The sequence below is a fragment of the Astyanax mexicanus genome, chromosome 3 (assembly GCF_023375975.1).
Source record: "Astyanax mexicanus isolate ESR-SI-001 chromosome 3, AstMex3_surface, whole genome shotgun sequence".
NCBI lineage: Eukaryota > Metazoa > Chordata > Actinopteri > Characiformes > Acestrorhamphidae > Astyanax > Astyanax mexicanus.
The window spans coordinates 46,291,287-46,318,090 of record NC_064410.1 but is presented as its reverse complement, the minus strand read 5'-3'; the positions used below and the strand labels follow the sequence as shown (position 1 = coordinate 46,318,090).

Here is a 26,804-nt window from a genome sequence, read left to right as displayed (position 1 = left end):
TCATATTTTTGTTACTCATTTACTTGGTTACTTGTATTTAATTCAGCAAAATTAAGCAATTTTACATTAAAATGCTTAACACATGCTTGCTTCACCTAAATTGCAAGCAATATAGATAAAACAGCTTACATGGTTAATATTTGCCCTTTACCTTTCTTATGTTACATTTCTTTTAAAAAGTGCTACTATTTTTTTTATTAGTTTTTAGTGTAAAAACTAGTGTACAGTGTGTGTTTATCAAAAATGTGTTTTGATATATGTTTTTCACAGAACATGAGCCAATGCCAATGAGTTTGAGTTAAAAAAAAAAATTAAAAAATGTATCATTTCATGAAAAATGAAAATGGGTCCCACAGACCCGAACACCACACAAGGGTTAAATCAGCATCTTTAAAATGATTCAACACAATGCCCTCATCAGACACCCAGACATTTTTTAAGGTCTTGGACTCTGACACCTCTGCCTCTTCTGCTGGAGCTCCCCTGGCCAAACATCTGGTGGCTGCAGTGGAGCGCACAGGTAGGCATCTGCAGCATCTGTGTGCGTGCAGGCCACTGCACAGCGTACCTGCAGCAGCATCTGCACTGTCCTGTGAGTATGTATAGCACTGGAGGCCATGGCTGTTGGCCCACATCTGTGTGCCGCTGCTTGTTAGGCAGGCAGGAGAAGGCAAGCGAGACAGGTCCCTCTCAGGAGGAGAACACTCCAGCCTATTTACCATCGCTCTCCTCCAGGAGCACCACCACAGCTGCAGTGAGGAACAATCTGCCAGCTAATGTGCTGCACATCTCTCAGCCTCTCAGGTAGAGGTGGTGAAGAAGCAGATGCAGAGGGAGATGCTAGTCTCATATACAGCAGTCGCACACAATTCCCTCCCTCAGCTCAGGGAAATTCAGGACGGGATTGGGGATGATAGCTGTGGAAGCTATTGATGGTTTCTAGCTCTTTGCTTTGTTTGTTGTAGAAGTTTTCAGCATAGAAGTCTAAAAAGTTGTATTCAAAACAAATGGGGGGCACCAACAACAGTGAGGGATCTGGCCCAAGGAAGACAAAGAAACTTAAAGCACTTAAATCTTCGAGATGGTGACAAAGCAATCAAGCAAGAAAAGTAAAACCAAGAAATGCTGAGACTAAAAGAAAAAAACAGAATTAAACAGGAGCTGATGGCGTTCTCAGAGACCAGACCTCAATGTTACAGAACATACCTGGAATATATACTTTATCTTTAGATGTTGAGAATCAGAAAATACTCAAAATTCTAAGAGTGAACTTTGGAGGAGTGAGCTTTCTGCACATATCTGCAAAAGTCTCCTGAAAAGCATGGACGTTGTGATAAAAGTAGTGAATCCACTAAATTATGAAACATCCATTTATCTCCTTTTTTCCCTGGTTGCAGTGCGTTCACAGCCTCAGGATCATTGGGTTCAAGGCAGGAATACCCCCTGGACAGGAAACTAGTTCATCACAGGCTACTACACACACCCAACTCACTCTCACCTATGGATGATGAATTATGCCCTCTGACAAATCAAGGTAGCTAGATGGTTAGATGTTCTTAGGTGGTCTGTGAAGGTGAAGTTGGTTGGAAAGCTGCTCATCAAGGTGAAAACATACTCTATATTGGTAAGTTAGCTCTTGGCAGCATTTTATTTTGGTTGACCAGCTTGGTCAGCTGATCATACTAAATGATCAGCTCTCTCAAGGTGGTCATGCTTTTGGACCAGTTTTCCTTGAACTAGGCTGATCAACCAGCTTAACCAGGTTGCCTAGTTTAAGTTAGCATTTTGGGAGGTGGCACAAAACCTAAGAACCATGGGATCCATTATTGTAAAACATTTAATTTTACCTAATCATTTTCATAAGGCATTTCTGGTCAAATATGTATGATTGTATTTTTTTTTTTAAAGGACTAAAAGGGAATAAAATCTGGTATATGGCTTTTGAACAGTACATTAACTTGGACAGGCTTTTATATGCAAACATTTTAAGCTGAACACTGAGCCAGCTCTTTGCTTGCTCTTTCCACAAAAAAGGAAAGAAAATGTAGGAGTGTGCATTGCATATTTAACAGTGTGGGCATGTACAATCTGAAAAGTGCCATGAACACATTCAAAGGACATGATATGCTGTACACTCAGTGAGACTCCCAGGTGAGCAATAGTGCCTGTGGCAATATGTGTGCAATGAGGATGAAAACGCTGAAGCCCCAGAGGGACTGTCTCACCGATGCAACTGGGGATGGTGCTGTTCCATTGGGCCAGGGCATTGGGAACAGTCAGGCATTCGATGGCGCTCGGGCCTTCCAGCACGTATCCTGCGTTACACTCGAATCGCACCACAGCTCCCACAGCAAAGTTGTTTCCTGTGCGTCTGCCATGCCTGGGCTCCGGGACTGAGCTGCACTGAGTTGCGCTGGTTCTTGGGACAGCTAGAGTGAATGAGAGAGAGCGAATTTTTTATAAAGTAACTATTTATTCCACAGTAGAACAAAAAAATTTACATGATAAAGGGGATTATTAATTAGGTCAAAGTTGGCAAAAAAAGAAGGTTGTTGTTCATATAAATGTATAGCAAAATGACAATAATACCACAATACTCTTCAACCCCTTAACATGCCTTATACCATCTACAGGCTACATGTGTAGGTGAAACAAAACCCTTTTCTCTGTATTTTCTATTACAATTACAATTATGCTTTTCACTAATGTTCCTCATCAATCATAAAAGCTTTTTCATGTAATGCTTGAATAGAAATTCTCAAGATTTAGTGGTGTAATGTCAGGCAGGCAATTGACAAATATCCTGGCCTGATAAGGGGTTAAAACTGTTCTTAACTAATACATTTAGGACATAAACAGCATGAATTAGTGGGTTTCCCTCCAAAGTATTATCTAGGTCTAATAATGCTGAGGTAAAACCATAGCAGGACTGAAAGTGAACCAGGCTGGAAGTGACACCTCACAACAACACCTTTTAAACACTGATACACCTTGCAGTACTTTTCCATTAAGGACACGATGGGAAATGTGCAGGCCCATGCCTACAGCAGGCTGACGAGATGGAACTGTACAATAATACCACCTCTGCTCCTAAAAGCCAGGCCATCTATTATAGAGAAAGAGAGCTAGGACATGCTGGGAGGCAGGCCCCACAGCAACCACTAAGGTGCACCACATTCACTGTGTCATTTGTTAATCTGTGTGTGTGCGTGTGTGTGCGTATATGTGTGTGTCTGAAGGTAGGTGAGCATGTTTAAATAATTCAGCCCTTTTTCCACTTTAGGGACTGCAGACCTATAAACTGATGGTGATGAGCATCTCTAGCCTGTGGGTGGTAGGTATGATAAAGGCATACGGGTGGTGGTAGGTGCGATAAAGGTGGAGAGTGCTTAGCAGCCTAGTTTCCCAGCATACCTTGGTAGACCAGGTGAAAGCCTCTGGAGGAGGACTGTCCTTTGGAGGTGAAGCGGATCAGGATCTGGTTGGAGGTTGCCAGTGGAAGGGACTCACCTGTAGAAAATATCATAGAGAAATATTTGACATCAAAAACGTTTTACTGCGTATTGTACTTGATGTGTTATGTTATGTTATTTGTTATGTACAGTTTTATTACAGTTTTGCTTATGTATTAAGCTGCAAAAAAAAGTGTCAACAAATTGCATCTGATTTTTCGCAAGAAAAAAAAAAAACATGGCAAATGTCATGGGATAGAAACTTTAGGTTACTTGCGTAACCCCGGTTCTCTGATAGCATGAGTGAGGTGTCTCACTATGGGATAAGCCCCTTCCGCGTATGCCTCAGAAGCTCTATTCCACTACGCCAGCCAATGAGGCTGGCTGACAGCTGTGACGCTCGTGCTCACATCCCCCCGTATATAATACGGTGGCGCAGCGTCACCTCCTCATTCAAAACAGGCACACCTCTTCCTCGCTTCACGCTGCAAGGAGGGTGGTCTGGTGAGACACCTCACTCATGCTATCAGAGAACCGGGGTTACGCAAGTAACCTAAAGTTCTCTTTCAAGCATTCGTTTCGGTGTCTCACTATGGGATATCCTAACTCCCGTATTGCCAGACAAGCCTGCCCGAACACACTGTCAACCAGCCAAATCTAAATAAGGCACTTTACCAGTGTAAGCCAAAGCAATCGCTTCTGAATTTCAGTGCGATAGTCTTTGTTACCTAATACATTTCCTGTTAGCCAAGGCTAACCTGAGTACTATTTGAAGATAAACCCCAAAACAGAGACGGGGTTTGGAGGCAAGTAACAATCACCGTGCCCAAAGTGGCACACTAAAGGATGTTATCTCATCACATGCCACACTGCAATAGCTGCCATGTACAGCTTAACTGCGGGGAAATACCTAACTCTCAGGTCTTGTGAGAAATAAAGTATAACTCCCAGAGCATAGGGACAGGGTTTTAAGTTTCTCTGAACACCACTGTTCAAACCACTCCCCACTTGTATCCAAAAAGGGACCTAGTGGAGGCAGCTCTCCCTCTTTTTTTTTTTTTTTTTTTTTTTTTTTTTTTTTTTTTAGGCAGTAACTCTGTTACACTTGAGCCAAACCACTCACGGGCCAAGCCCATAGGGCTAGTCGTTCCGGGTGTGGATGAAATATTTCCCCCCCTGCCTGCGTCAGTAGATCCCTACGCAATGGGAGGGGCCAGGGGTTGCCATGGAGAAGCTGCGTGACCTCCGCCAGCCAATGCTTGCCCGGCCAGTGTGGAGCTATTAAGATCATGGTCAGACCTTTTTCCCTTACTCTGGCTAGAGTTGGGGAGATTAATGCGATTGGAGGAAACGCGTAAAGCAGCGATCGTGGCCACTCGTGTGAGAAAGCGTCGACTCCCAGCGGGGCACTCTGATCGTGCAGCGAGTAAAACAGCGGGCACTGCGCATTCTCTAATGACGCAAACAGATCCACTGTTGCTCTGCCGTAACGCTCCCAAATCTGTTGGACAACTGAGCTGTTGAGTGTCCATTCCCCATAAAGGGGATTACCCCTCGACAGCAGATCTGCCGCCCTGTTCAAGATCCCCTGAACGTGTGTAGCTCTTAGGGATAAAAAGTGAACACTACTCCATAAAATCAACCTGCGGGCCAGTGTGTGTAACGGACGGGAGCGCAGCCCTCCCTGACGGTTGATATACGCCACTACCGCCGTATTGTCCGTCCTCACGAGAACGTGACAGCCCTTTAGAAAAGGGAGAAAATGTCTGAGTGTTAGCTGAACCGCCAGCATCTCAAGACAGTTTATGTGAATGGATCGCTGCCGGTGACTCCACCTGCCATTAACTGTCCGGCCCTCGTGAATGCCCCCCCAACCAGACAGTGACGCATCCGTCGTCACTACCCGTCTAGCATGCACGACGCCCGTAGGGACCCCCTGTGTTAAGAAGCGCTCGCGCTTCCATTGACACAAAGCCATCAGCGCCGTCTGCGTGACTTTCACTTTCCAGCGCGAGTGACGTAACGGATCCAACCTGAGCGAGGCCACCCAGCGCTGGAAATCCCTCATGAATAAACGTCCCAGAGGGATAACGTCTATGGCTGAGGCCATCATGCCCAAAAGTCTAAGACACATGCGAAATGGGATCGTGTTTCCCATTCGAAAGGCATCCAAACACACTCTGAACTTTGCAGCTCTTTCTGCAGATAGACATGCCCTGAGCGACACTGAATCCAGTGTCAGCCCCAGATAAGATATGCACTGGGTTGGAACCAACACACTCTTCTCTGTGTTTAACTGGAATCCCAGTTTTAGAAGATGCTCCACAAGGAACATTGTGTGTTCTGTCACTTCTGATTGCGACTGAGCTAAAACGAGCCAGTCGTCTATGTACGTAGCGATACGAATGCCCCGTTTTCGCAGCGGAGCTATCGCCGCCTCCGTGCATTTCACAAACACCCGCGGGCTGAGTGAGAGACCAAAGGGGAGAACCAAATACTCGTACGTTATCCCCGCGAAGGCAAATCTTAGGTATTTCCTATGCGGGGGATATATGCTGATATGAAAATAAGCGTCCTTCAGGTCGATGGATGTAAACCAGTCGCCTGGGCGTATACACTTCAGTAGAGCTGAATGAGTAAGCATTCTGAACTTGTATTTTCTTAAATATATATTCAGAGCACGTAAATCCAGAATGGGTCGTAAAGTTTGGGACCCCTTCTTGGGAACCAGAAAGTACCGAGAGTAGAACCCGTCCTGATTTTGTCCAGGTGGCACTACTCTTATCGCTCCTTTCTTCAGTAATGAGGAAATTTCCTCCTGAAGAATGTGAGCCGATTCCCTTGTGGCTCGAGAATAAACGATTCCCGTGAAATGGGGAGGCTGTGTGTTGAACTGTAGCCTGTAACCATTTCGCATCGTTCTGAGCACCCAGCGGGACGAAACGCATGTGCTCCAATTGTCCAGCCATGTGGTTCTCGCGCCCTCCAGCGGCAGCGCACTGTGATTACACGTGTCGTGTACTGCGCATGCGCGACCTGTCTGTGCTGAGATAGCGTGTGTGTGGCTTTTTAGCCCAGAGAGCAGAGACACTCCCTGAGGCTTCGGCTTTATGCCTTTTATGTTTTGCAACATTTTGCGTTTTATTCTGTTTTGCAACATGTAACGAGCATAAAACACAGAACCACTTGGCTTTATTGAACACATCACTGCTGAAATGAGTGAGGGTGTGCTTGGTGTGCGAACTGGGCATGGTTGGCACACAGAACATATGGGAGCGCCTGAACTGCGTTTCGCCTGAACATTAGGGAGAGGAGCCAGTAAATGGGGGGCAGATTGGCTTCCTCCCCGCGCCAGATACCCATCAGGCTGACTTTTTCTGCCTCCTCACCATCCGTGAGGATGAGTTGGGGGGCGGCTGGGCAGCTTGTGGTAGCGTCTGGGGCTTCCTGGACCAAGCTGTCTTGCTTTCAGCGCTTCTGCTTTGATCCGGCTGTGGTCTCGGCCGTTTAGGAATACGAAAACCGACAGTCGGACGGGCTGCAGCCTGTGTGAAAGGAGGGCGAGGAGGAGCTGTAGGTCCCGGCTGTGATTTCCTGGGTAGGCACAGCTGGAGCGCTTCATCGTCCCTCTTCTTTTCTTCGCACCGCTTCTGCATCAGCGCGAGAGCGGAGCCGAAGATGCCCCTGGGCACAACCGGTGCATCCAGAATGGCCTCTTTCTCCCTGTCTGAGAGATTCGCGAGATTCAGCCACCTGCCCCTTTCCTGGACAACCATCGTGGCCATGGCTTTGCCTGCCGCTTGGACCGCACATCTCTGAAGACGGAGGGAGAGATCCGTGATAACACAAATCTCCTCCCATAGAGGTGAGCCTGGCGTGGCTGACGCGTCGTCCTGCAGCTCAGCCTGGTAGGCTGTAAGCATGGAGATGGCGTTAAGGGCTCTCGCAGACAGGGCGACCGCTTTATAAGCCCGATCGGTCATGCTCGACTGAAAGCGGTCTGCCTTGGAGGGCAGCGTGGGGTTGGAGGCTGCGGCTCCAACCCCACGCACACGGCTGGGATGCAGGTGTGCTGCTACCAGGGGCTCCATGGGGGGCATGCGAAGAAGTCCTTCTTCTTCCATACGCTCCAGATCAAGAGCAGATCCTCCTTGGATAGGAGTTTTTCCCGTAAAGGGCTTCTCCTTCCAGCACATAGCTAACTCCTCCATAAGCTCTGGAAATATGGGGAGTAGCTGTCTCGCTGCCCGCTTCGCCCTAGGCAATCTCCTTCCCTCATAGCGTGACTTTGCAGTCTCCGCTAGCACGGCTGGCCACGGGATGTTCAGCTTTTCAGCTGCACGCTTTAGCACATCCTGGAGGTCCACATTTAGAAACTGAGAGTGTGGTGACTCTCCCGATTCACTAGTGACCTCCATGGCACATGGGAGTGTTACCATCTGGGCGGAGGGGAGGAACGGTGAATCCTCAAATTCATCATCCTCGTCAGAGATGAGAAATTCGGATCCGTCGTTCATATCATCCTCTTCTCCCTCCAGCTCATCCTCTTCTGCGTCTAGCAGAGTGGGGAGTGGGGCGAGGGTGTCTAGCTGGTCACCCCAGCGGGAGTGGATGATGCAGCGGGCATGGCGACCTGCTGTGTACTGGGCGGATTCGCATCGCCTGATATGAGCGGGTCCCCACCCGACAGGCTGACTTGGCGCGCCAGCCTGCGGCGTAGGCTTTTGACGGTGAACCGCGCGCAGTGATAGCACGAACCGGGATCGGCCAGCGCTGCCTGGGCGTGTCGCAGCCCGAGGCAAGCGGCACATACATGGTGCGTGTCCCGGCTAGCTATTTTATTCCCACAGGGACACGACCGTGCGGGTTCACCATCTCCACTCGGCACTGCCTGCATTACTGCAAACAATTAGCTGGTGTGCTAATTTGTGCTATACCGCGCTATTCGGTGGACGATGGCGTGGTGGGCAATCTATTCACCGTTAGCACAGGGGGCTAGTAACTAGTCGCGGCGCTAATGCTAATGTGGTTGTTAGCTTAGCTAGTTCGTTTAGCCGTCGTTTGGAGACAACCCGACTAAACAGGAAAATATTCGGTCTATGGTGAAGACCAGAATAAATCCTCTTTCTCTTCAAAGTCGCTAAGCGCCCGGCGACGGAGGTATTAACTCCGTCTGTGGACTGTTTAGCTTAGGCGGCCTGTAGAAGAGAGAGTGTGTGGAGGCTTCTGGTGTGAAGCGAGAAGAAGGTTTTGAATGAGGAGGTGACGCTGCGCCACCGTATTATATACGGGGGGATGTGAGCACGAGCGTCACAGCTGTCAGCCAGCCTCATTGGCTGGCGTAGTGGAATAGAGCTTCTGAGGCATACGCGGAAGGGGCTTATCCCATAGTGAGACACCGAAACGAATGCTTGAAAGAGAACTAGTTTAAAGTCTCATAATTTTTCCATGTTCCATTAAAGCTCTGGCATTAAATGTGGATTTCTGCGGATGTGAGTTGCTTGTCTTTTTAAATTAACAATTTACTGATCACAATCTTTACCAAACACTGCACACTGTCCATTGTGGGTGGTAGTTCCTGTTTCGGAAATGGCGTAACCCATCCATCTTGCACCCATTATTAGCCCTATTCTAAGCCGTCCTTGAAATAACATTTCATGACCTATTTACTGTACATACTGATATCCTATGACTTTTGGCATCTCAGTGTATTATGCAACCCTATGTTACATACCATAAGGTCTTATATCTTTTGATTGACTGCAGTTAACATTGACATTTTCTACTGAATTTCTTTACAAAAAAGAGTCTTAATGTAACTAAATTTACACATAAAATATATCACAATAATTTATATCACAATCTATAGGGTATTTACAACATATCAGGTGGGATAGGTGAAATATGTACATACTGAGCATACTATAATTTTTACATATTTGAATATATTTTGATGCATTATTCGGCATACATTTCTTGGAGATGATACATTTTGCATACAATCAATTCACCTTTTACAGATTAATTCTTCTGATCAATGCTGTAGTCTGACTGCATACTGTAAAACACACTTAGTCAGTTCTATTATTATCAGCCACTAAAAGGTTCACTATTTTTTTTTTTAAATCTGTTGAATACAATCCAACAGTTTCAAGAGTCAACTGTAGATGTTTCAGCTCATAAATTGGTGAAACAACAGAATCAATGCAGTTTTCTGAAATGAGGGGAAAATCTCTTTGGAGCCATTTATTTTATGGCTTTCTTCCTCGCTGTCAGGTATTTACCGTCTCACATCTCCTCCCACATCTCATCAGGTAGACTGCCCTGCGGATCTCATTACTCAACATATGCTGCGTGTTTCATTGTGCCGGCGTGCATATGTGCATGCACACAATGGATTGAGGGGAGGAGCGGTGTGCGGAGGATCCCGTCCAACCCACAGTTCCCTGGGGCTCTGCTGGGCACGATGAGAGCGTTTGTTTTGCTCAGGTTTAGCGCTGACGGATTCCTGCAGTGACCAGAGAAAGGAAGAGCTCTGTGTTCTGCACGGTCGCGGCACACATTGGGTTACACCAGTGCTGTCACCTGAGCCTGTGGCATGCTGGGTAGTTATTAGAGCGAGCCACTGTGGGCAGCTGTCAGAATGACAGCTAATAATCCGAACCGGGGTGAGGCGTGGGGAAACCCTGACTGCTGATTTATTTACACCTGCAGCTTATTTGAGCCATGCTATTATTACCAGCACTGCAGTAATACTGGAGCAGCAAAGCAGTGCTGGGTAGGAAGGACTAAAATAGGCAGCTGGTGATGCAACTGCAGATGACAGCATCTTCCGGAATTGTCCATTCACTAAAAGTACAACACTGTACTTTTATTAATCTATGTGCAGGAATTTATGTTATATAGATGATGTGGTACAATATATACACTATAATAAAAGTATTCACACTTTCAATATAATTAGTAAATTTAGCTTTATTAAGGTGTACATGTTGCTGACACAGCTGCACACACACACACACACACAGCTTCATCACACATCAATGAAAGATGTAGAGCATCCCAACATCCTGTGAAAAAGATTGAGCTTCATCCAGTGCTTATGGGATAAGTTGGATTTGTGTTTGCGAACCAGAAGTATACTAAGGTGACTACAGTACATTGGTCATGAAGTGTTACCCTAAAAGACAACTTAGGAATGCCTATACCTGTTATATTCATTGTAAGGTGTTATCTTGTGAGTAAGTTTAAACACTGGCCAGCATGCTCAATGTGAATTATGAGAGTTTGTGTGAGGCCTAATAATGAGTGCTAGATGGATGGGACATTCCAAATTGAGCTGGAACTTAACATTCCTCGATCCACAATGTCCACAATGTGCATACCAGAAACATGTCATAAAAGCATTACCACCCCCAGTGGACAGTGTGGTGGGTGGTTACGATCATGACTGGTGGCATCTGGCTAAAAATCCCATCCTCATTCAATGCACACATCCTACTGGTCAGGCAGTGTTCTTTATTATCCACTACACAAGACAAATATCATGGGGCATGTCTCTTGACATATGGCATGTCAGTACAATCCTCCAATATCAGTATATGACCTCACTAATGCTCTTCATAACCAGAAGAACCAGAAGAACACTGGTTAAGCAGGTGTCTACATACTTTTAGACATATATTGTACACTTCATTGACTGGAGAAAAAACACTTGTCCTTGAGTTCATCAAACAGACAGACAGATGTGTAAATCTTGTCATAAGTATCTTCTCCACCATCAACCAGCCCACACAGACTCTCTTCACCACAGAGCATGAAGTCTTCTCACAGTCTGCAATCGTTTCACTGATTTTACAGTCGTGTCTGGGCATAAAAAGAAAGTCTGGAGTGAAGTGTATGGTAGAAGTCTCCGTATAAACAACAACAATTGACTGAGCACAGAGTTCACAAAGAAATATAGCAGCAGTGCACACGGGGGAGATGTGTCACCAGGGACGACATGGAAGCCCAGAAGGAGGAATGCTCTGATGCACTGCGTCAGCAGCCACTAAGGAGCCTGAGCGTGTACTGTTTGTCACTACGGGGATATTAAATGCGTCAGAGTTGATGCTAACAAGTTTTTTTTTTTTTTTTTTAATTATTTATTATTTTTCTTCCTAAGCCAGAACTATTTAACTCTGCATTAATCTGCCTCCTTAACTTTGCGTCTATGAGTCATTAAGTTATGTTGAGTACAGAAACACAGTGATTTCCTCCTCTCGGCCACAGCACATCCCGGTAATTAAAGCAGAATCATCCACGCACATTTTGTGCTGATGCTAAACAGCTGGAGACCCAGAGAGACAAGTTTAAAAGGCCCCACTCAACTAGTTAAAACTGCAGGAGGGACCGATGTTATAAAAACGCTGCAGGCTTTTACACAGCACCATGAAATGCAGACAAGCCCGGCGTCTGTCACTTCTTAAACACACCCACCTTAAGAATTTACTCAGTGACTTTTAATCTTTCGAAAGTATAAACCATATGTTTCTATTAGGTGTGCCAGCATAGTCTAACTGAATCCAATCCAGTGATGATGGCATTTGAGAAAAGAAGCCCATATTTTACATTTTTCTCCACTTAAGTTGATGCGTGGCATTTGGGTGGGTTAATGGACCAAAAACAATGCTAATTTATTCTGACATGACTATTTTCCAAATTCTTATCCAACAGAATTATGCAGTCTTTTTTTCTAGTTGTTCATTGCTTCTCCTTTTTTTATTATTATTATTTTTTTTTTTACAATTTTCTCCCTAATTTAGCAAATTTTCCCACCCAGTTGCAAAGCTAGAAGTATGAGGAGGATTACATGCCTCTTCCAAAACATGTGACGTCAGCCACTGCCTGTTTCACGGACCATCACTAACGCGACATCACTAGGTAGCCAATGCAAGTCAGACTCCCAGAGCCAACAGATGCCTGTGCTGGCCACAATCATATCAATGTGCAACAATGAGTATGAATTGCACCTCACAAAATTCATAACATTTGCACAAACATATTTATAAACACTGTATACTATGATTGATTGAAGAAGCCCCCATCCATTGATGGGGATCTTTTGTCACATACGCACAACACATAAAAGAAGAATGTGGAAACTAAATTGTACCATTATAGCTACATGGAGTACATATGGAGCTTAAAAAAATTAAACTAATTACTGGACTGAAACTCATAAAAGAACAGACTAAATTTCATGCATATGCACGAGGAGTGAGCTATACTTACAACACATTGTACGGATTCTGAAACAGACATTTATTCACATTCTGTATGTATGAATTTCTCTTAAAACCAGGCTACATATTGTGAACGAAAAGAGGGGAGAGTGCCATCTACCCAACCAGAGAGAGCAATTCCAAAAAATTACCCATCCAAAAAAATTACCAAAACCACTTCTTCTGATTGACCCAATTTTGGTCCTTTGATTAAGGCCGTGATTTGTGGCACATTTCAAAACTGCTATTTTAATTCAGACTGAACAAAAAAGTTTGAAGGCCTTGTACCAAACAAGCACCTAAGGATATAGGCAATATGCGCCTAAAATAATAAAAAAAAAATAATAAATGTAAAAAAAAAAAAAAGAAAAATGTCTAAAAATTACTCTTTATAAATTCCAACATGAATAGCTTGTACTATGGTACTGCTGTGCAGTGTAGGTGTGACTGAATGTTATTTTTGTTTTAGATTTATATTTCTTAAATATTGTTGGATTATTGGATTATTGGATGGCACACTTTTACATTTTGCCAGTGTTTATATACATAAATTTGGCACATACAAAAAAGTAGGTAGTAGTATGTTCTATCAAATGGGCTAAGAAGCAGGTGTGTGTACCAACCTGAATGAGCCCCCGAAAGTGAGCTTAAGACACGAGAATGCTGTGTAGGACCGTCGTACACCTCCACCACATCATTCAGAGCCGTCTGGAAGAAGGCAAACTGGCTGAAGACCACTGTGGAGGTCAGAGAGACAGAGAAGAATTCAATTAACTAAAAAAGAAATGGCACGTCAGTACAGAGACTCGTAAACAAACAACAGGAAGCATGGCTCAGTGAGCAATTATATCACTTGAACGTGTAGTACCTAATTGCACAGAACCACCTGTGTCTCTCCTCATACCCCGGAGTTCAGCGATATGATTTACCAAAATGTGAACCCTAGAAAAGTACCAGTTCTGAAGTTCCACATGACAAAGCAATCAGCTTCTCCCTGTGGTTCAGAGTCATTATACTGGGCCTATGAATTGTGGGTCTTAATTATCTCCATTTCCACATAGCTTGAATCAGCCTGCAGAAATATGTTCCTGTTTGGAATCGGGCAACGCTGTGACGCTGCAGGGCCCTCCAAATCGCCCAAACGACCTCCACTTTTTATGGATCAGACAACAGCATCCTGTGGTCAAGTAGCACCTGCTGGGGTGAAATGAGGGATGACCATAATCACAAGGCCTCCAGCAGACGCTTATTTCTCATTAACCCTCTTCAGCAGACAGAGGGAGGGGGAACAGCAAGAGACACCATCTGATTCAGGGTGGAATGGTGGTGTGGGGACCGCAAGGCTTTAAGGTGCATGCTCTCTATTTTATTGGTCCACTGTAGATGCTCAGCTTGTACCTTACCTGACATTCAACTGACCGTTTACCTTAACTTTTTCCTACCTCTTTTTACAAAATCTCACTGTAACTCTTGCCTCACTTCTAGAACCTACATTCTAATCCTATTACTGATCTTAAGTACAGCTTCACTCAATCAACTGAGGATTTTTTACATTAATTCACAGACCCAAGAATTCAATTATTTTAACTAACATAAATGACACTTTCTGTGACCTGGATTTAACTAAGCAAATGATGTGGGGTTGATGCTGCAGTTGATCAGGTCTAGGTTCAGCAACAGTATGTGCTGAAAGAATGAGGTCAGCTGAATATAGAGCAGGTTATTCCATCAATGGATTTTTTTTCTCTGATGGTACGGACATATTCCAAGATGACAATGTCAGGATTCATGTGGCTGGAATTGTGAAAAAGTGATTCAGGGAGCATAAGATCATCATTTTCACACATGCATTGTTCACCACAGAGTCCAGATCTTAACCTCATTGAGGATGTGCTGGAGAAGGCTTTGTGAAGAGGTCAGACTCTATAATCATCAATGCTTCTGCAAGATCAAGGTCTTTTGAAACAATGAAAGTGCGCCGAAATCAAAGCTAAAGGCGGTCCAGCGAAATATATGAGTGTGACCTGTTTTTTGGCTTGGCAGTGTATTAAACTAATTATACCTAATCTACTGCATCGAGAACTAAAAAGTGGGCACACCTCAACAGGGTTTAAGGGGTAAACAATTTAAGCACATAAATAAACAATCAACAATCAGAGGGAACCATCAAACAACAAAATCAATCACTGTCAGTTGGCAATCTGTGTGTGTGTTAAGCAATGAAAGAGATGCTGAGACTGACATAAACTGCAGAATAGGCAAAGCAACCACAGTGTTTCAGTTAATGTGCCCAATATGGAAAACAGTATGGCCAACAGCACTTATAAACATTGACAAAATATATGCACACATCACCTATATCACAGAAACTCCAACAATTTGGATTTCTTCAAATAAAGTTTTACCTTAAAATGTATCAAACATAAAATTTAGTTTTCCACAATTACAATGTATCATTACAGTGAGGTAGAGATCTCACCTCATCAGTCATGATCTGCACCTACAGAATCACTAGCATCAAAAAATGATAATCCCACATAGGTGTGTTTCACATAATGATACAAAAAAAAAAAAAATCAAACAGCATAACAATTTCCACGAAGACTCCAGTGCTTTTGATTTTCATAGGACAAAGCCAAGATTGCTGCAAATAGCTGAACACTGGCATCAATTTACTGACCAGTGAACCCAATAGTACAGGAGGGCCTAAGCCTAAGGGTGATTTCACACATATAGTTTGTTTGCTCAAAACAGTAAACTATTAGTTTTTTAAGCTTGGAACATTTTTTCCTTGTGTGGTTTATTTTCAAACACAACCAAAAAATAGCATAGAGCTTATTGGTCAGACCTGTCTGGGGTGGAGCAAGAGAGTAAATACAGAAAGAAGCTCCTGTGTTCTGGACTAGTGTATTACAACTTCCAAATTCACTAGGGTCCAGACCAAGCAGACCAAGACCACCTCGTCCCAAAACTCATGGCCAAATATGAATATGACTACTACTGTATTTACATCTGCCTGAATGATTCACACTTATTAAAAAGTGAGGGTGTGAAATAAAGTGTGTATTAACTGAAAAAAGGAACAGTACACGATGCAAGTAGATCGTGTGCATGTGATCTGGAAGCTTTTTGCATACCGTAATCCTTCGGCACTGTGACTGAGTAGAGACATGTCCTCCCACTGCTGTAGTTTCCAGGATAGCCAGGGGAGAGCACTACTCCCTCCAGCCCAGAGTACTGACCTCCACACAGGGCTGAGAGAGAGAGAGAGAGAGAGAGAGAGTATTAGACACTAATTTTCTGTCTTCCCCATCTCCTCTGCAGTGCTCCCTCAATCCGCTGATCTTAAATTACTTTCCTTGTCTGATTGCTGCACCGGTCCTGTGGATGTCTCCAGTATTTGCTGAAGTGAAATTGCAATGTTTTCAAAGTGTCTCGGCAGTTTAGCCTGCAGAGACCTGCCTCTCCCGCTCTCAGAGGGAAGAGTGCACATGACAGTATCATACCTAGTTAGCTACCATTCAAAACTGTTTTTAATACTGTACAACCAAACGGAATATTATATTAAAAAAAAAAATTTATAAAATGCATCAAATTTAAAAAAGTCCATCTATAAATTTCCATCATTGGTACCCATAATAGAAACATTTCATAAAATTTTCTAGGAATGTCATATTTATTACACTCTATAACCACATTCATAACATATTATAATGCACTGATAAATATTTATATAATATAAATAAATACTAATATATAATGCATAAATATTTATAAAAATGCATAACCCATTACAGCCATGCTAATTATGCATAATGAACTGTGATTATAATACATTAAACACTGTGCTTATCTGAAAAAAAAAAATAAGAGACCACTTCAGTCTCTGCTATTTATAGGTGTATGTTTGAGTAAAATGAACATTGTTGTTTTATTCTATAAATTACAGACATTTCTTCAAAATTATTTTTTTTTTCACAGAAAATAAAAAAAGATGCAGAGCTTTCAGACCTCAAATAATGCAAAGAAAACAAGTCATACTCGTAAAGTTTTAAAAGTTCAGAAATCAATATTTGGTGGAATAACCCTGTTTTTTAATCAGAGTTTTCATTCGTCTTGGCATGTTCTCCTCCACCAGTCTTACACATTGCTTTTGGATTCCTTTATGCCACTCCTGGTGCAAAGATTCAAGCAGTTCAGCTTGGTTTGATGGCTTGTGATCATCCATCTTTCTCTTGATTATATTCTAGAGACTTTCAATTTGGTGAAATCAAAGAAACTCATCATTTTTAAGAGCTCTTTTATTTTTTTCCAGAGCTCTATATCTATCATTAATAATCTAGTCTAGTCTTAATAAAAAAGGTGCACACAAAGACCTGTTATAACACATTATAAGTGACTATAAATAATATTATAGAAAAGTACATTAATCTGTAAGATTAATTTATGATTGAAGAATATCCAAAACTTTACATTTTTCAAACAAATCTTGCAAATTATTCTGTATTGCACAAATGATCAATTAATCATTATGTTGTTTTACAATAATAATAAATAAAAACTAAAAGGTTTATATAATCTTTAAAATTATATTCTTTAAGTCATTACTGTATATATCATTCTAAACATTGGTAAATAATATGTACAGTACATTTTTGTCTGTACCTATGCACACAGGCTTGGGTCTGTTCCAGCTGGGCTTGCTGTCTGACCCCATAATGCAGGTGAGAGTGGCATCTCCCTCCAGAGTGTAGCCGTTATCACAGTAGTAGGTGACTGTAGCTCCCAGCTTCAACTCTGTGCCAATGCGAGTTCCGTTGCGGACGAGGCCCGGCTCGAAGCACGACTCTCTGGGGTTTTCTGTGGCAGGAGGGGAAGGGGAGAGAGATTGGAGGGAGACAGAATGGGCGAAAGTGGGTGATTTATGGCTGTTTGTTAAAATCATTGATCTTGCACGGCTAGTGAAGCAGCGATGGCTCCAAAGACGACTAAAGGTCAGCTCAGGAACAAATACGTTGATCGCTTCAAGAGAAAGCACTACTAATTGAGGTCGCTCACTTTGTCTAATTACGTTTATACAAATATGCATACAAGGACTGCCATCAACAGAAATGCATACATATGTTTATACACTCGGGAAGCGAGAGGTAGCTCTGAAGCTCTCTTTCCCTTAACCCCCAAACAGGGACAGGATTGTGCTTTAGGCAGACACAAGAGAGATTGAAAGTGACACTATGCTGGATCAAGGCCTGCTGACTACACAGAACAGTCACTCAGTCAGAGCAGCCTCTGTGCAGCGTACTGTGTGAGACGATTTGGGCCCAAATTAGAAATCAATCACCATTCCTGCACAGCCACATGTGCAAAGAGAAAAGAGAGAGCAGCTTAGACAAAACCTTTTTTCTTTATGTGCTTTTGTGAACTCACATTAAGACTGCAATGTTTTTTGTTCTGAGACAACAGCTTCTAAGCATAACATTTATATCAATACCTATTTTTTAGATAAGTGAAAAAGAATATAAATAATGCTATGACTTTTTTTAAGGGATGCAAAAACGTAAGTGACAAGATAGAAAAAATACTACAGAACAATGACTAATTGATTTTAAGCCATAATGCATGTTTTTTTTATATACTTTTTTAACAGTGAAGGCAGGCATAGGGAAGCACAGAGAGTCGACAAAAGGGAGGTTCAGGTTTATTTTTATACTCTACTCGCATATATTTAAATCACTGAATCATTCAGCATCACTTATTATGCTGGGTACCGGTTTACTCTTTATTTTCCAGTTAAAAGATATGAGCTGTACGATTTGTAAACTTTAAATACAAACTTATTTGTTTGTCTAGACTTTTTACTATTATTGGAACTTTGATTAGCTGATCAGTGATTGGGTTAGCTGATCCATTTTTAGGCTGGAGGGAGCTAAGGTTGCAATATGATGACATTTATGTAAAAATGTATATCTATTTAATGTTTCTAATTAACACTTATATACACATATAATGATTTTGCGAGTTTTTGGCAAAATAGCCATGCATTTAGGCATTTAAACAGGAGCTAAAGTTAGCCACTGGCATGGTGGCCATGTTAGCATGGCAGACTTCCGCCCTTCATGGCCGAGCAGAGTACCAATACACGTCTGCAATCTGCTCTGCAGTGCCTGACAGCTGACATCAGCCAGCACCTGGCCTCACTCTGCCATTTCACCACAGGCCTGGAGCTGGCCTGTAATTAAGGCTAGACGGCGCGTGTTTGTGTGTGCATGTGGATTTTAGAGCATTCATACATTCTGAGTGTTTGTTCTGGCAGGCAACTCCAAAATATAACAGAGCAGTGAATCAGGGTGTACGTGTGAGTCTGTGTGTATGTGTGCTGTGTTTATCGGTCAAGCGTGCAGAGTCTTGGCCCACATAACACACCTCAGAGGCCAATCAGACGCAGTCGGGGGTTTGTGAAAAGCTGATTGGTCTGTTAAAAGGTTGACGGTGCCTAAAACATGATCCAAGAGCACTGGTGTGCTGCGGGCGCAGGGTCGGCGCTCGGAACGGAGCAAAAGAAGAGGCAAACAAATAAACAAACTCAAGTGTGTATGTTTACACTGTTTTCCACGTTATTAGTCCATAGTAATTCATTAGTGAGGCGATCGGGGTCTGGAGTTGGAGCTTTCGGAGTGCCACACACTGAGTCCATCTGCTTCACCAGATTGAGAGAATACTGTTCCCCGTTCCGCTAAGCACAGCTAAAGAGTGCTCTCTCACTGGCCAGCACACACCAGCCAGGGCCAATGGCCATCTCTGTCAGCTGCTGGTGTAATAGCGTGGTTCATTTTGAGTTCATTGGCAATAAAAGGCTATATTTGGTATTAATGAGAAGTGTGCCTAGAGTAGCGATACCCCCAGCTGTGCTCAGTTTGTTTCCAGCACCTTTGCTTTGATTAGCATAGGCTACAAAAAGCACGCTCACTGACAGAGAGCGACAGACGGCTTAGATCTGCCGCACCTCCGGTCAGTGCGGCTAATTCGCGTGAGAGACACCCGAGACGACAGACGTGTCTGCCATTTGCACTGTACCCCCGAACGAGCAAACAAGCTAAAGCAAACACAGAGAGCGGTCAGCGGGAGCGGACGGGGACAACAAACAGGCATTTGTTCTCATTTGCGCTGAGCCTTTGGTGTGACAGCAAAGCATTGATCAAACCCCAGCTTCAGCGCACGCACTCCGGCTTTTCATTTCCCTAATAATTCATAATTCTTTTCTAGTAGCGAGCGAGAAGTACTATGGGTCGATAATTACGTGGAGCGCGGAGGGGGGGAGGATCAAGAGAACGTTCAACCAGCACTGCTCCTCAAGACAACCCATTTAAACACGCTAATGCTGTCCCCATGCACATGAAAAACAAGAGGAGAAAAGGCAATAAACAAGTCGATACATGGCAAGCTAATGCAGCAGGATTCATGCCGCCCTGTGTCAGCTATCTGACCTTTCATAATCGCCCCATGCCACAAACAATTAACAGCGATCACATAAAGCAGTCGCATACCGACTGTGTCAGCCACAGGCTACACTCATACTCTCAACTCCCTCCTGCCCTAAGGATTTGTGGGCTTACCTGTGTACTGCAGGACAAAGCCATTGCTGCTTAGTGAGGCGTCGCTGCGAAAGGCCAGGAACAGCGTGTTGGAGCTGCTCTCGATACGTTCCGGGACGTCAGTACCGTAGAAGCTGCCCAACAGCGGGCTGAGGGAGTCAGGCCCATCATAGATGTGTAGAAAGTCGTAGCTGGGCTCCAGACTGAAGCTAGAAAAAGAGATAAAAGAGTGGTGATGCTCAGCCTAGCTCAAGTGCCGTTGGGTCTATGAGACTGACATAAGTACCATTATCAGCAGCACCTGTGCCCACGAGTATAAAAGAAAGGTCCATACTCAATGAATATGGAGTACATGCACAGAGTAAAGATACCTCAAGCAGGCCACAGCAAAGTGTGTACTTACTGATTGAAAGAGAGGGAAATTATATAGTCCGGGGTCACACTGACTGTCCAATCACACTCTCTACCGTGAGGATAGGGCTCCGGGTACTCAGGAGACAGAATTAGACCGCTTGGACCAGTCAAATTCCCACCGCATGGAGCTAGAAGATAAAGAGAAAAAAAAAAAAAAAAACATAAAACAAGATGAGTGTGAGCCAGCTTTTGGTTCTTCTTATTAGTAAACATGTTGTGAACATTGAGCACTAAGATCATCAAAAATTCAGAACAAGTTAAGTTACAGACCAGTCTGTGTTCAGGTTTAAATCTTAAGCAAACTGATTCCAGATGGACTTTTTATTATCATTCCTTCCCTACTGATCTCATGACTCGAAATCAGAAAATTTGGAACATTAAGAGAAATAGAAGAAAAAAAATGGATAACAATATTGGATTTGTTATTATATATCCATTTTTGCACTTTAGGACTGCAACACATTCTAAATAAACATTGGGATGGGCAATTTAGGGCTAGTAAGTAAAAAAAAAAAAAAAAAAAAACTATCATTAAAAAATAATTTAAAAAAGCTTCTCAAAAGAGTCTTCATGAAGCAAAGGGGTAGATGATATCCAAAAAAAAAAAATATTGACATTTTTAAAACCAGTGTCCTTAATCAAAATTCCATATATCAAAAGCAGTGTCCACTTCTCTGGCCTAGGAGGCAACTGGTAGAAATGTGTTTGTCGTTAGATGAATGAGTATTCCAGATCTTTTTTGGGGGACCCTATTCTTAGGGTCTGTCATGGTATTGGTTTGTGTCAGTATACTTCTGTGATGTAGCATTAATGAAGAAAAGAACATTAAGGTATTGCAGCAACTACCTTCAAAATTAAAAACTTCAGGTCTTTTTTCACAGAAGCATAACTATGTATTTGTTTAAAAAGAAATTACAAAACTACATGCTGCATACATTCAGCTTGACCAGACCAAACATGCAATAAAATAAAAGTCAAAATATGAGCAAGAAACACTTTTTTTTTTCCATTCTGTCACAATTTGTTCTGATTATCTCTGTGTTTACAGGCCTAACCTTCACATTATCTGGTTAGAGTTGGTCAAGCCAGGCCAAAGTTAATATGCTCACCTAACTCAAGGTCCTCAGTATTGACCCGCTGTTTGGAGAATGCTAATTGTTGCTGACATTTGGTTCTGGTTTTTCACACATAACCTTGAAGAAGGCCTCAGATTTGCTTGTGGTTTAGCTGAGCTTTCACGTAAACTCAATATGTCCCTAATCGAACAAGGCAGCTAATTACAGGCCCTTAATTACTGTTGTTAATTAACATCACTTCAGCAAGAGCAAACTTAATATTCACAAAAGCCAACAAACATCGTCAAAAGGATGATTTCTTTTTTTCCACCTCTGCTGCTATCAGATAATTTCCAATTAACCGTTCTGAAGTGCAATCATTGTCACACAATTGAAGGAAAATGAAAACATTTTGCATGCATTCATTTACTGAATTACTCTGCTGAGCTGGTGTTTGCATTGTTGACAATACCAGCCCTCCCTTGCTTCCCCAAAATTCAATCAACTGGTACGTGTTCCTTGGCACACTGTGGGCAAGCAGCTTCTGTTCTTTTTATAAACACAACTCTGTAGTCTGGAAAAGCAGGTGTTACCTGAGCAGGTAGGTGGATCAGGCTGCCAGAAAAAGCGGTTGTTGATCTCTGTGCAGGTGATCTTTGTTGCCCCCTGAAGGACATAACCAGGATCACACTGGAAGATCACGTGGTCTCCTGGCTCTCTGCTGTCTCCACTGCGAGTGCCGTTCGTTGGCATACCAGGGTCATTGCAGGACGTAGCCGTGGAGACTATGGGGCAGAAAGAAAGAATGGTTAACACAGACTCATAAATATTACCCAACATTAATTAACAGTAACACTGGGACCAGCTTACATTGCGAACAACAGAGAGACACTGCCGTATGATGCCCTGTAATGCAAAAGCTATAACCCATGCCATGAGTTTTAAATTCTTGATTAATTAACGCACTGCAGTGGACAAAGGAACTCTGGAGATCAAGATCTCTGGCGTTGGACTTGTAACCTTGAAATTGTTGATATTTTTCCATAAATTTGCTTTTCAAGCACTCAGATATTTGTATTTATTTTTATAATTCTTTCTGTTCTCCATGCTTAGTGTGGCAAACACAGACACGCAATGCAAAAATTGAGATTCAATTTTTAAAACCTTTTTTTTCTATTTATATATCTGCTTTCAGGTGTGATTTTTATATTGCCCACACAATTTGGAAAAGGTTCTAAATATAATTTTGACCGGCCCATTTTTAGAGTTTCAATCATGTCAAATTCGACCTTTTTTTGCTTGTATTTTTTGTAACAATACATACACATTAAAGAAACATGTGTATAATAAAACGTGTGAACTTAAAAAAAAAAAAAAACAGGGGTGCCAAAACTTTCATCTATGACTGTATATACATTCAAGATGCATTTATAATAACAAATACAGGATTCATAAGAAGTGCTATTCAAATTCCTTGTATGTTTTCCACAACTGGAAAATAAAAACATTTCTGATACTGAAAAGAAAAAGGAAAAGTACGGATGGAGAGGGGGGAAAAGGGGCAACAGGAACAGAACACTGTCCCAAGGGTGCAGATTGCTGTTGCCGTTTTTGGAGGATCACACTCCTCCAGCGCAGACAGATTAGGCTTGTGTTGAGCTCTGTGATTCTTCAGCACTGCAGCACACATCAGTTCCACTCGGAGAAGTCTTATCCATATTCTTATTTATTCAAACATCTGCGCAGATTCTCCACACAGCCGCCTCACACTCGCTCAACTTCAGGCGAGGGGGGCAGGGGGTGCTTGCAGTTTAAAAATATAACAAGGCTTTGGAACAAAAATACCATGCAGAGAGAAACGCAGTCACTCGCTTTACCCTCTGTGTGCAGCACAGAACGCCTGGCTTTTCTTTTGCTGCCTCCTGTGATTAGGCAACTTCTTCATTCTCTGAGATGCCAAGAAGGAAATCAGAACACTATCCACAGAGCCACGCTGCTAAAGGTGGGAAAAAAAGTGGTTGCCCCGGTTACAGCTTTGCTTTAATGGCAGGAGACGGTGCTTTTATACTGGGAGACATTCTGTCTATTTGTTATGTTTACTGTAGACATTTGAAAAAAAAAAAAACACATTAGGACACCCTGATGAAAACAAGTTTTTAACACATTTAAACATATGGACATTTGATCTTCACTGTTAACAAAATGAGAGATGGTGCTAAGATAAATAATTAAAACTAAAGAAATGCCTTAAAAGAATTCATTTTATAGAGATGACATTTTCTTGCAAGGAAAATGTTACAAAACCAGATGCATTACTACTTAAAATATCAATATTTATAATCACTTGCAGATGATTAGAACATGGTTAAACACTTTAAATTTGACATGCATCTGTCAGGTTGCAGCAAGGGAGACATGCAGGTGGAAGCACATTACATAAAGACTGAAAGAAAACAAAGAAACAGCGGTAACGCTTTCTTTTACAGTACCCTAAGTTCTAGGTATTAACCAGGTAATAGTGAGGTACAAACTCGGAAGTACTAAGTAATTATTTTTGGTAACAAGATGGTAAGTACCAGAAAAGTCTTGCCTAATTACACTGAAATGTCTAGGTATTAACCAGGTAATAGTGAGGTACAAACTCGGAAGTACTAAGTAATTATTTTTGGTAACAAGATGGTAAGTACCAGAAAAGTCTTGCCTAATTACACTGAAATGTCTAGGTATTAACCAGGTAATAGTGAGGTACAAACTCGGAAGTACTAAGTAATTATTTTTGGTAACAAGATGGTAAGTACCAGAAAAGTCTTGCCTAATTACACTGAAATGGAACTAGGTAATAAACAGGTACATGGGTGGTACAAAGTCCAAAGTACTAGGTAATTATGTTGGTTAACAAGATGGTAAGAACAAGGACAGTTCAATTTAATTACACTGAAATGTCTCACAGGTTCTAGGTAATAACCTGGTAAGTGTGAGGTACTAACCCCAGTAACATGATGATAAGTATCAATATAGTCTCCTTACCCTGATATACCTCACAGGTTCTAGCTAATAACCAGGTAAGTGTGAGGTACTAACCCAAGTAACATGATGATAAGTACCAATACTGTTCATTTTAATCAGTCTCTATTTATTTTATTACTTATTATTTTATTACTTTACTTATATATATAAATTAAAACTGCTTAAAAATCAGGGTTATTAAAACTACCAAATATTGATTTCTGAAATCTTAAAACATTATTATAGTTGTTTCTAAATTAATATTAACTGCTTTTGTTTGCATTATTTGAGATCTGAAAGCACTAAAGCATCTTTTTCATTATTTTGACCATTTCTCATTTTCTGCTCTAAATTACAATATTTTTATTTAGTATTTGGGTGAAATGTTGTCAGTAGTTTATAGAATAAAATAACAGTGTTCATTTTACTCAAACATATACCTATACATAGTAAGATCAGAGAAATAGAAAATTTGAAGTGGCTTGGAAGGGTCAAGGGGGCGAAGGCAAGCTCCTGCCCGCAAGCTGCTTACCCCAATAAAAGCTGTCCTCAGCTTTCATTGTATATATATATATAAGTTCAGTAATGCATGCTTGGTTGTGTCAAAAAAGAGATAAATAATAAACAGTAAACATTTCTGTTTTGTTTTGAAGTTGTATGTTGTTCTTTTTGAAGTGCTTATTTGTTGAACTACATGGTAAGAACTGAGTAAAACCAGAGAAATAAGCTCTGCTCTCTTCAGTCCTACAGTCCTTTTACTCCTTTATTAAGCAGAAAGTTCTGTTAGTTACACAGTGTTTTATATGGTACTTACAGAAAGTTGTGTCACATTTAAGTAGTTATTATATATATATATATATATATATAACTACTTAAATGTGACACAACTTTCTGTAAGTACCATGTAATATATTCTTTTGGGTTTCTGAATGGGTTTTTGTATGTGAAACGTGAAACATCCAGTCCTGTAGGGGGAGCAGTGCCAGGGGGCGGGCGCTAGGCTGTGGCTTAGGTGAGCAACAGGAGATGGGTCTCAGATTCAGCTGAGAACTCACACTGGGAACACCGTGTCTTCTCTGTATCCAGGTGGGGAAATATGTGGAACTGTGCAAGTATAAATGTTTCCAAAGCACTATAAGAGGGATATTTGAGTGTATATGTTCGTTAAAAGGTTTTGCTGTGTAATATGAGCCGCTATGGTCTTGTGTGTTGGTGGACGCTCAGCATCGGGCAGCATTCACTCCCGCGGCCCGCGAGCCGCGCGCCTGGCCGGCGCTCTTGCCTCTGCCACTAGCATTAGCCACTGCCCCCGCTAACCGCGCGCCTTACCGGCTCCCCGCTGTTATTCCTCTCGCTCTTTCGGTCGCTAACTTCGCTCTATAACCGTGTTTAAGCCTGTGATTATCTCTCGTGTGTTTGCGCTCTAGTTTTAGCTATTTTCGCTCGGTAATTGTGCCCGTGTGTCGCTGTTTCTCAAAGTAGCTCGGGCTAATTTCGCGCCTTCATTCCTATTGTTTCTCTATACATTTAGGCTAGCATTAGCAGTCGCTGTTAGTTAAATACATGTTTATTAAAAGTCAAGTCAATTTTATTCTCTTTTTAAGAGCCAGTTTGGCCTTGTTAAAGTAAATATAGAGCCTCTGCCAACCACAATAATTAGTTATTACAGCTAGATAAGCTACAGTTTAAGGTTTCTCTAAGTAATCATGTTTTTATACACTTTGTTCAAGTTTTATACTTTGGTCAATTCTATACACTCTATGCAGATACAAATATTAGCACTAAGATGTAGTTAGTGTGCTCAGTAAAAGTTAAAGGTGTTTTTGGTAATGTAGTGTGTTAATATGAAAGAAGTTTGAGTATTGGTATATGTATGCATATGTAAATGTATTAATATAGAGTAGTATTTTTATATTCATATATATATATATATATATATATATATATATATATATATATATATATATATATATATATATATATATATGTATTTTGTTTTGTTTTGTTTTGTTTTGTTTTTTT

The 26,804-nt window shown here is 42.0% G+C and overlaps 1 protein-coding gene across 1 annotated transcript in view; it reads right to left on the bottom strand.

Moving 5' to 3' along the window:
- The window catches only part of csmd2 (CUB and Sushi multiple domains 2), a 430,187-nt gene that overhangs the window by 100,785 nt on the left and 302,598 nt on the right, over positions 1-26,804 (bottom strand). The window contains exons 27-34 of the mRNA XM_022683200.2: positions 22,370-22,561; positions 20,711-20,849; positions 20,329-20,516; positions 17,381-17,575; positions 15,853-15,969; positions 13,339-13,452; positions 3,415-3,510; positions 2,226-2,429 (exon numbers count right to left, since the gene is read on the bottom strand). Of these exons, the coding sequence (XP_022538921.2) occupies positions 2,226-2,429; positions 3,415-3,510; positions 13,339-13,452; positions 15,853-15,969; positions 17,381-17,575; positions 20,329-20,516; positions 20,711-20,849; positions 22,370-22,561 (1,245 nt within the window). The remainder of the gene's footprint in view (positions 1-2,225; positions 2,430-3,414; positions 3,511-13,338; positions 13,453-15,852; positions 15,970-17,380; positions 17,576-20,328; positions 20,517-20,710; positions 20,850-22,369; positions 22,562-26,804) is intronic.